General features: G+C 43.6%; 1 protein-coding gene across 3 annotated transcripts in view; it reads left to right on the top strand.

Annotated features, from left to right (window-relative positions):
- Positions 1-2,042: 2,042 nt before the first annotated feature.
- LOC137301045 (NAD kinase-like) overlaps positions 2,043-11,149 on the top strand; it is an 85,244-nt gene continuing 76,137 nt past the window's right edge. The window contains exons 1-2 of one of the 3 annotated variants that reach the window (XM_067970422.1): positions 2,043-2,182; positions 2,352-2,572. In XM_067970422.1, the coding sequence (XP_067826523.1) occupies positions 2,397-2,572 (176 nt within the window). In that variant the 5' untranslated portion in view covers positions 2,043-2,182; positions 2,352-2,396. Of the gene's footprint in view, positions 2,235-2,300; positions 2,573-11,149 lie in introns of those variants that run through there. The other 2 variants (XM_067970423.1, XM_067970424.1) reach the window with 2 other exon arrangements.

Genomic DNA, 11,149 nt, shown 5'->3' with positions numbered 1-11,149 from the left:
ATCTCATATACACACACAACAATTTAGTGCAAAATAGTATAATTTCTCACAGTAATCTGTAATGACAGTCTCATTAGCTGTGGGGTATTACCTTTTATTCTCATTTCTCACTGATACACCATAATATTATCGCTACTCGTGTGAATTCCCCATGATTCACTGGGCACTAGTTTCTAGCAGAGAATAAATAAACATAGCTTGTGATTGTATTCTATAATCTACATAGATGCAATGCTGATTTCTTTAAGTAATTCACTGTAGCACTGTCGCTTCTCACAGAGATTTCTGCAATGTTGCAATGCTTTTTTTTCATAGTGACTAATGTATATCTTTTGTAACAATTCACTGATTTCTCACGGGAACACACTGATGTATTCTTACTTTTTTTAAGGTGTTCTTATTATTCTCAGGGATTTTCTGCCATGGTGTCATTAAAACAGTGGTTCAGTGCTCCCATTATTCACTGATTCACCACTACACTTTATTCATAGGATTTCCCTTTGCATCTGGCTTCAGAGGATCAGGCTGATTCCAAAGTTGACAGCTTTGTATTGATTAAGGGAGAGATCCGGATTGTTTAGATCATGTCCCAATAATGTTCATTACATGCTAATTTAGGTCAATAGGCAAGAGTTGGTGTCTGGCCTGTGCCAAGCTCTGCAAAGACTCCCAACCAGGGAAATAAAACAACCGGCTTGCTCAAACACAAGTTCATAAATCACACTGCCGCCAGGTCTCCAGTGCCATTACTTTTCAGTCTAAGTGGCAGCAGCGTGAAGAATGGCTTAAGTGCAGCAAATTTGCAATCACCGTTGATTTTAATGTGGGGGGGGAGCTATTATAATTGCCTTCTAGCTGTTTTCGCCGAGGGGTAAAGGTGGAGCGGTGCAGAAGTCCCAGCAAATAATGGCGTGGCGTAGGTAATGGTGCAAGTCACTCATGCCATAATTTCCTGGAATTTCTGCACCATAGTAATGGCGTCCGCCGCAGATGCGACTTTACTTTGCCGTAAGTTTTCAGCAAATTGAGGCCCATTTAATGTTTGCTATTGGTGCTGCGTTGCCTTTGACAGCAGAGTGCAAAACTGCCTGGTGAGATGGTGTTCTGTGCCTTCAGATGCATGTGTGCTGCCTTGTTTATGTTGCAACACAGCCTCCAGGGATTCTGAGGCAAAATTAGAAATATTGGAAATACACAACAGGTCAGTCAGCATCTGTAGAAAGAAAAGACTGCTTAACGTATGAAGCAGAACTCTAACTGGGAAGAAATTAGGTTCAGATCTCCAATATTGCTAGCTCAGTGAGACGACCCATTACAACAACTTGCATTTATATAGCAACTTTAACGTAGCAGAATGCCCCAAGGTACTTCACATGAGCGTAAACAGATGGAAATTGACACCGAGCCAAAGAAGGAAACATTAGGACAGATGACCAAATGCTTAGTCAAAGAGTTAGATTTTAAGCAGCATCTTAAAGGAGAAGTGGAGAGTTTTGGAATTCCAGAGTTTAGGGCCTAGGCAGATGAAGGCATGGCCACCATTGGTAGGGTGAAGGAAGTAGGGGATGTACAAGAGGCCAGAGTTGGAGGAACTGAGTTCTCTCTGTGTTGTACGGCTACAAAAAATCATAGAGACAAAGAGAATGTTAGAGATTAGAGATAGGGAAGGGCGAGCCCTTGAAAGGATTGGAACAGGAGGATAAGAATTTAAAAACTAAGGGGCTGGTAGACTGAGGGCCAATGTACGTCAGGGAGCCCAGTGGTGATGGTTGAAGAAGTCTTGGTGTGAGTAGAACACGGGCAGTATAGAATTATTACTGCTCGATTGTAAGCATTGAAAACAAAAAGGGAAGAAATAGCATTGTTTTTGGAAGGGGGAAAAGGTAAGAGAAATTAGCTCCGAGAGTATTGGAGGTAATACGGTAGAGCAGCAGTGCGCATGTGGGGACGGTGGTGCGTACGGAGCCGATAGGCAGATGTTCCTCCTTGTTGGGATTGGCCTAACGGGACGGAGTGGGGGGGGGGTTCACTCGGTGACGGGTTTAACGAGCAGATGTACTGCGGGCAAACGGCGCAGCTTTAGCGGGGTTTGCAGGTTATGGCGAGTCGGAGGTGATCCCGGTGCTGCAGCTGGCGCGAGCGCCCGGGCCGGGTTCTAATGAAATAGATACATTGTAACCGTGTAAGTTTCAGTGACAACTTGGAGTTTCCTGCGTCTATTGGTCATCTAATAGGTTCGGAAATGCCAATCAAAGCTATTTTTAAATAGAACTTAGACTGGGTGCATTGGGCTTTGTGCTTTTTAATCAATTGTTTCATGTTATTAAATATTCCTCTCTTCTTCCTAACAGGCAGTTCTGTCGTTGACTTGTTCCACATGAATCCCTGACACGGCGATGATGGAGTGCGCACGGGAAACATCTCTCGGACCAGAGCGACTGGACACCGAGCAAGAACTCGGCTGTTACTGCTGCTGCGGTGAGGAGTTGGGCGGGGGGCCTCTGCTCCGAGGGAGAGCCAAGTCCAGGAGCCTGTCTGCTTCCCCTGCACTGATCAGTGGAAAGGTGTACCGGTAAGCAACACAGACTCAGCATCAGGTGCAAGAGCTCCTGCCTCTAAGATTTTATTTTTTTTTAAGGGAGAAGGTAATTATTGGGCAGGCTGGTACTTTTGTTTTAGAATAAGTGCAATAAATGGAGTCCAATCGAGAAACTGATAATTTCCCATTTGTGACATTTCTGGAGCCTTACCTTGACTTCTCAAACTATTGCTGCTGTTTTCAAATTCTGGATTATGTTAGGTGGTTTCTTTAGTTTTAGAATTGCAATTCCAAATGTTTGAATTGATTGTGATGCTCTCACTGGCATATAGCAGGATGCTGTTGCCTAGGGCCTGGGAAGTAATGTATTTCTATGACAAAGGCCTCGATATTGCCATTTTATGAAAATGCACTAAACCACATCCTCCCACACACTGCACGGGGGAGGGACTGGTGAGTGGTCAAAAGTCGGGATACAGGGCCTCTGTGTGTCAGTGTAAAGTTTACATAGATAGTTAAATGAAAGAAAGCCAGTGAAGGGAAATACTACGTCCATGGAATGTTACAGCCCAGATCAGCCATGTGGCCTATCAAGTCTGTGCTGATGTTTTTCTCTGAACTACGTAGGTCTCATGTTTAAGGATCTGATTAGTTCATCCTCTGGAAATGAAGAGTGAAACATTCTCTTTGTCTCTATGATTTTTTTAAAAACTCTAGAATACCTCGGTTATGAGAGTTGACCTGGGAAGGTGATGGATGGGATGTTAATGCATTTTGTTTGACCACGTTCCAGGTATCTTACTATAAAGTGCTGTTGTCTTGATTAGTCAGCATTGCCATAATGATCTGTAAGATGATATATGGTCAAATGGTGTTAGTAATACCTCCAGTACACTTTGCCATATTCCACTTCACTTTGTGATTTGACTCCAGTTGGTGTTTTATATAATGGAACAAGCTGTATTACTGTTGTGAAATATGTAGAATTATGAATAACTGAGAGAGAGTAATGATTCTGTACTTTAATCATGATGTCAATGTTTGAAAGGGTTTAGAAAGCTATAAACCAAACACTGATTTATAGCCTTTTACCCACACTGCCAAAAGGATTTCAATCTTAGAAATTTTGGAAAAATACTGGAGAGAGTCTGTTGTTATCACCACTGTGGAATAATATTAAGATTCTAATAACAAGTACATGATGTCACTTGAACTCTATCAGTTAAAGTGCCAGCTTTGTCAGTCCTAATTATTCATAATTCTATATTAAATTTCTCATTGCAACTGTAATCTAACCAAGTGTGATTTAATAAAACTTACATTCTGAGCCAATTAGGATTCCAAATTGGTGAAAAGAGAGACTTACATTTATGTGGCACTCAGATATGTCTGAAAGTATTTCACAATCAATTACATTACTTTGAGCTACAGTGACTGTTATATAGATAAATGCAGCAGCATTTTGCTCAGAGCAAAGTCCCATCAACAGAAATGATATGAAGGACCAATTAATCTGTTTTTGGTGGTGGTGCTTGAAGGAGGAATATTGACAGGATGTGACGAGAGCCTCATGCTCCTTTTTTAATTGTGCTTTGAGATCTTTAATAAACCCTGCCTGACTGTTCTGGGGAATAACATCTCATCTGAAGGACATTTCCAAAACAGTTGAAAATATACATTTGTAAAAGGCACTCTTAAATTGATGTGCTCTTGGCAGCAGGTTTGCTGTAATCCTGCTGCCACTGGCACACTATTGAGTACAGGAGGCAAGCTTCGCATCTCTGACAACACTCCAGCTCTACCTTTTCATGGGTCCCAATGTCAGAATCATGAGAAATACGGGCCTCTTCCTATTGGCCCTCCCAACAGTGACCAGCAGCATAAAGGTGCAGTAAAAGCTTTGGGTGGTGCTCTGAGATCTTAGGCCTCCACTTGAGGGTCACGGTTGATTAGCCCCAGCACAAATTGTGCAGTTTAAATTCTTAGATAAGTCCATAAAGATTCCAGGGTCCTGGATGGCTTTTTATTTTAAAGTCTTCATCTTACAATCATTGAATTGTAGAGTGTTACAGCACAGAAGGAGGCCATTCGGCCTATCGTGCCTGTGCTGGCTCTTTGAAAGAGCTATCCAATTAGTCCCACTCCCCTGCTCCTTCCCCATAGCCCTGCAAATTTTTTCCCCCTTTAAGTATTTATCCAATTCCCTTTTGAAAGTTACCACTGAATTTGCTTCCACCACTGTTTCAAGCAGTGCATTCCAGATTTCCAGATCATAATATCTCACTGCATAAACATTTTTTCCTCATATCGCCTCTGGTTCTTTTGCCAATTACCTTAAATCTGTGTCCTCTGGTTACTGACCCTTCTGCCACTGGAAACTGTCTCTCCTGATTTACTCTATCAAAACACTTCATGATTTTTGAACACCTCTATCAAATCTCCCCTTAACCTTCTCTCCTCTAAGGAAAACAATCCCAGCTTCTCTAGTCTCTCTGCATCCCTGGTACCATTCTAGTAAATCTCCTCTACACTATCTCCAAGGCCTTGACATCCTAAAGTGTGGGGTCCAGAATTGAGCTTACACTAATATTACAATAATAAAGTTACTGAAATGTCAAGACTGGCTTTATTATTTTAATATTTTAGTACTATACAACCAAAATAAACTCAAAAGCAGTTTTAAATAAATGTTTATTTAATGCCTCAACGCATCCTGAAAATATCTCCATGTGCTTCACACAATTAGTTACTTTTGTAGTGCAATGATTGTTAATTTGGTTGGTAGGTGCTGGCTGGAGCCGAAGACAGTGACTTCAGTTAGTGTTGAGGTGAAGGAAAATTTATCTCATCCAGGACTTCATATTGTACAGGTAGTCAAAGTATAGCATCAATCTTGGAGTCAACAGTGGAGGCAGAAAGGTAGTTAGATGTCGTCAGTATAAATGTTGAAGCTAACCCTGTGCATGTGGATGATGTCACTAGCGTGTAAATAATGAAAAGGAGGGGATCCAAGGATGGAGCATTGGGCCATACCAGGAGTGAACATGCGAGCATAGAGGGGGGGCGGAAATAGAGGGAGAACGAAAATAAGGGAACGGATGCCAAATCATGGATGGAAAGATTAGGAGGAGTGATAGGTTTTCAAAGGTGGAGAGGTTTAGGGAGGGAGCTTTAGAGAATAGGGTTGAGGTACCTGAAGGCTATACCACCAATGTTGGAGCGAAGGGAGGAGGTGTGCACAAAAAGTCAGTCAGAGGGCCGCGGGATATAAAGCTGGAGGAAATTGCAGAGATTGAAAGGGTCAAGGCCACTGAGGGATTTAAAGATGAAGATTCTGCATGTAATGCTTTGTGTGACTGGAAGTCAGTGAGGACAGCAGAGATGTGACTTAATGCTGAACAGGATACAGGCGGCCTGCTTTTCGGGCTCATTGGTGTTTATGGGGAGGTGAAGAATGTGGCCATCAAATAGAGGAATCAAGTCCAGAGGTGACAAAAGTATGGTTTCAGTGGCGGGCAGTGACGTGGAGGTGAAGATAAGCAGTCGGTGATGAATAGGACGTGGGGTTTGTAGCTCGGCTCATGTTTGAACATATGCCAAGGTTTCACATGTGCTCTGGTTCAGCCCGAATGAGTGGAGAGTATGGAGTCAGTGGCATGGAGTGGATTTGTGGCGGGAATTGAAAACAATAGCTTCCGTCTCCAGCTGGAGAAAGTTGACTATGTTAGACAGACTGTCAAATACAGACAGATAAGAGCTGATGTCTGTAGTCAGCCTGCTCAAGAAATGGCTGAATATAAGCAAAGGCAATGTGGTGCAACGAATGCTACAATCTGGGCAAGAGAGCTTTCAGCAACCGATGGTAACCATAGAGACTTGCAGTTTGTTCAAAAGACACTACTGGAATCGTTTGGAAGTTCCCTGTTATTTTTAATTTAACAAGAAAATGAGACATGTCGGTAATAAACTAAAAGCTTGCATGCGAATAATATTCAATCAAAATCCCAGATAAAGTATATGTTTTAATGGGATGCACCAACAAGTTCCAGTTGTAGGATTTGAAATAGGTTCATTATTAATCCTTTACATTACGCTGTAATAAGAACATAACAAATAGGAGTAGGAGTAGGCCACATGGCCCCTTGAGCCTTCTCTGCCATTCAATCAGATCACGGCTGATCTTTGACCTCAACTCCACTTTCCTGCCTGATCCCCATATCCCTTGATTCCCCTAGAGTCCAGAAATCTATCTCTCAGCCTTGAATATATTCAACGACTCAGCATCCACAGCCCTCTGGGGTAGAAAATTCCAAAGATTCACTACCCTCTGAGTGAAGAAATTCCTCCTCATTTCAGCCTTAAATGGCCGACCCCTTATCCTGCATCTATGCCCCCTAGTTCTAGACTCTCCAGCCAGGGGAAACAACCTCTCAACATCTACCCTGTCAACCCCCCTCATAATTTTATATGTTTCAATTAAATCACCTCAATCTTCTAAACTCCAGAGAGTATAGGCCCATTCTACTCAACCTCGCTTTGTGGGACAACCCTCTCATCCCAGGAATTAATCTAGTGAACCTTCGCTGCACTGCCTCTAAGGCAAGTATATCCTTCCTTAGATAAGGAGACCAAAACTATACACACAGCTCTCACCAAAGCCCTGTAAAATTGTAGTAAGACTTCCTTACTTTTGTGCAGCAGAGCCAGCCAGGTTCATGGCACCGTGGCTGGCTCTGCTGCACAGGAGGGCAGGAAAAAGAGTGGCAGAGCTATAGTGATAGGGGACTCGATTGTAAGGGGAATAGACAGGCGTTTCTGCGGACGCAACCGAGACTCCAGGATGGTATGTTGCCTCCCTGGTGCAAGGGTCAAGGATGTCTCTGAGCGGCTGCAGGACATTCTGGAGGGGGAGGGTGAACAGCCAGTTGTCGTGGTGCATATAGGCACCAACGATATAGGTAAAAAACAGGATGAGGTCCTACAAGCTGAATTTAGGGAGTTAGGAGTTAAACTAAAGAGTAGGACCTCAAAGGTAGTAATCTCAGGATTGCTACCAGTGCCACGGGCAAGTCAGAGTAGGAATGACAGGATAGCTAGGATGAATACGTGGCTTGAGAGATGGTGCAAGAGGGAGGGATTCAAATTCCTGGGCCATTGGAACCGGTTCTGGGGGAGGTGGGACCAGTACAAATTGGACGGTCTGCATCTGGGCAGGACTGGAACCAATGTCCTAGGGGGAGTGTTTGCCAGTGCTGTTGGGGAGGGTTTAAACTAATGTGGCAGGGGGATGGGAACCGATGCAGGAAGTCAGTGGGAAATAAAATGGTGACAGAAACAAAAGGCAGTAAGGGAGAGTGTATAGAACATGACCGGACAGATGGTCTGAGAAAGCAGGGCAAAGACCAAGGGAAATCTAGATTAAACTGCATTTATTTCAATGCAAGAAGTCTGATGGGCAAGGCAGATGAACTCAGGGCATGGATGGGTACATGGGACTGGGATGTTATAGCTATTACTGAAACATGGATAAGGGAGGGGCAGGACTGGCAGCTCAATGTTCCAGGGTACAGATGCTATAGGAAAGATAGAGCAGGAGGTAAGAGAGGAGGGGGAGTTGCGTTCTTGATTAGGGAGAACATCACGGCAGTAGTGAGAGGGGATATATCCGAGGGTTCGCCCACTGAGTCTATATGGGCAGAACTGAAAAATAAGAAGGGAGAGATCACTTTGATAGGATTGTACTACAGACCCCCAAATAGTCAATGGGAAATTGAGGAGCAAATATGTAAGGAGATTACAGACAGCTGCAAGAAAAATAGGGTGGTAATAGTAGGGGACTTTAACTTTCCCAACATTGACTGGGACAGCCATAGCATTAGGGGCTTGGATGGAGAGAAATTTGTTGAGTGTATTCAGGAGGAATTTCTCATTCAGTATGTGGATGGCCCGACTAGAGAGGGGGCAAAACTTGACCTCCTCTTGGGAAATAAGGAAGGGCAGGTGACAGAAGTGTTAGTGAGGGATCACTTTGGGACAAGTGATCATAATTCCATTAGTTTTAAGATAGCTATGGAGAAGGATAGGTCTGGCCCAAAAGTTAAAATTCTAAATTGGGGAAAGGCCAATTTTGATGGTATTAGACAGGAACTTTCAGAAGTTGATTGGGAGAGTCTGTTGGCAGGCAAAGGGACGTCTGGTAAGTGGGAGGCTTTCAAAAGTGTGTTAACCAGGGTTCAGGGTAAGCACATTCCTTATAAAGTGAAGGGCAAGGCTGGTAGAAGTAGGGAACCTTGGATGACTCGGGAGATTGAGGCACTAGTCAAAAAGAAGAAGGAGGCATATGACATGCATAGGCAGCTGGGATCAAGTGGATCCCTTGAAGAGTATAGAGATTGCCGGAGTAGAGTTAAGAGAGAAATCAGGAGGTCAAAAAGGGGATATGAGATTGCTTTGGCAGATCAGGCAAAGGTGAATCCAAAGAGCTTCTACAAATACATAAAGGGCAAAAGGGTAACTAGGGAGAGAGTAGGGCCTCTTAAGGATCAACAAGGTCATCTATGTGCGGAACCACAAGAAATGGGTGAGATCCTGAATGAATATTTCACATCGGTATTTACGGTTGAGAAAGGCATGGATGTTAGGGAACTTGGGGAAATAAATAGTGATGTCTTGAGGAGTGTACATATTACAGAGAGGGAGGTGCTGGAAGTCTTAACGCGCATCAAGGTAGATAAATCTCCGGGACCTGATGAAATGTATCCCAGGACGTTATGGGAGGTTAGGGAGGAAATTGCGGGTCCCCTAGCAGAGATATTTGAATCATCCACCGCTACAGGTGAGGTGCCTGAAGATTGGAGGGTAGCAAATGTTGTGCCTTTGTTTAAGAAGGGCGGCAGGGAAAAGCCTGGGAACTACAGACCAGTGAGCCTGACATCTGTAGTGGGTAAGTTGTTAGAGGGTATTCTGAGGGACAGGATCTACAGGCATTTGGAGAGGCAGGGACTAATTAGGAACAGTCAGCATGGTTTTGTGAGAGGAAAATCATGTCTCACGAATTTGATTGAGTTTTTTGAAGGGGTAACCAAGAAGATAGATGAGGGCTGTGCAGTAGACGTGGTCTACATGGACTTCAGCAAAGCATTTGACAAGGTACCGCATGGTAGGTTGTTACATAAGGTTAAATCTCATGGGATCCAAGGTGAGGTAGCCAATTGGATACAAAATTGGCTTGACGACAGAAGACAGAGGGTGGTTGTAGAGGGTTGTTTTTCAAACTGGGTGCCTGTGTCCAACGGTGTGCCTCAGGGATCGGTGCTGGGTCCGCTGTTATTTGTTATTTATATTAATGATTTGGATGAGAATTTAGGAGGCATGGTTAGTAAGTTTGCAGATGACACCAAGATTGGTGGCATTGTGGACAGTGAAGAAGGTTATCTGGGATTGCAACGGGATCTTGATCAATTGGGCCAGTGGGCCGATGAATGGCAGATGGAGTTTAATTTAGATAAATGTGAGGTGATGCATTTTGGTAGATCGAATCGGGCCAGGACCTACTCCGTTAATGGTAGGGCGTTGGGGAGAGTTATAGAACAAAGAGATCTAGGAGTACAGATTCATAGCTCCTTGAAAGTGGAGTCACAGGTGGATAGGGTGGTGAAGAAGGCATTCGGCATGCTTGGTTTCATTGGTCAGAACATTGAATGCAGGAGTTGGGATGTCTTGTTGAAGTTGTACAGGGCATTGGTGAGGCCACACTTGGAGTACTGTGTACAGTTCTGGTCACCCTATTATAGAAAGGATATTATTAAACTAGAAAGAGTGCAGAAAAGATTTACTAGGATGCTACCGGGACTTGATGGTTTGACTTACAGGGAGAGGTTAGACAGACTGGGACTTTTTTCCCTGGAGAGTAGGAGGTTAAGGGGTGATCTTATAGAAGTCTACAAAATAATGAGGGGCATAGATAAGGTCGATAGTCAAAATCTTTTCCCAAAGGTAGGGGAGTCTATAACGAGGGGGCATAGATTTAAGGTGAGAGGGGAGAGATACAAAAGGGTCCAGAGGGGCAATTTTTTCACTCAAAGGGTGGTGAGTGTCTGGAACGAGCTGCCAGAGGCAGTAGTAGAGGCGGGTACAATTTTGTCTTTTAAAAAGCATTTGGACAGTTACATGGGTAAGATGGGTATCGAGGGATATGGGCCAAGTGCAGGCAATTGGGACTAGCTTAGTGGTATAAACTGGGCGACATGGACATGTTGGGCCGAAGGGCCTGTTTCCATGTTGTAACTTCTATGATTCTATTCTATAATCCAATCCCCTTGCAATAAAGGCCCACATTCCATTTGCTTTCCTAATTGCTTGCTGTACCTGCATGCTAACGTTTTGTATTTCTTGTAAGAGGACACCCAAGTCTCTCTGAACACCAACATTTAATAGTTTCTCACCATTTAAAAAATATTCTGTTTTTCTATTCTTCCTACCAAAGTGAACAACCTCACATTTCCCCACATTATACTCCATCTGCCACCTTCTTGCTCACTCACTTAATCTGTCTATATCCCTTTGCAAACTCTTTGTGTCCTCCTCATAGCTTACTTTCCCACCTAGCTT

This window comes from Heptranchias perlo, chromosome 32, assembly GCF_035084215.1.
Source record: "Heptranchias perlo isolate sHepPer1 chromosome 32, sHepPer1.hap1, whole genome shotgun sequence".
NCBI classification, from domain to species: domain Eukaryota; kingdom Metazoa; phylum Chordata; class Chondrichthyes; order Hexanchiformes; family Hexanchidae; genus Heptranchias; species Heptranchias perlo.
This window is presented reverse-complemented; position numbering and strand designations above follow the sequence as displayed.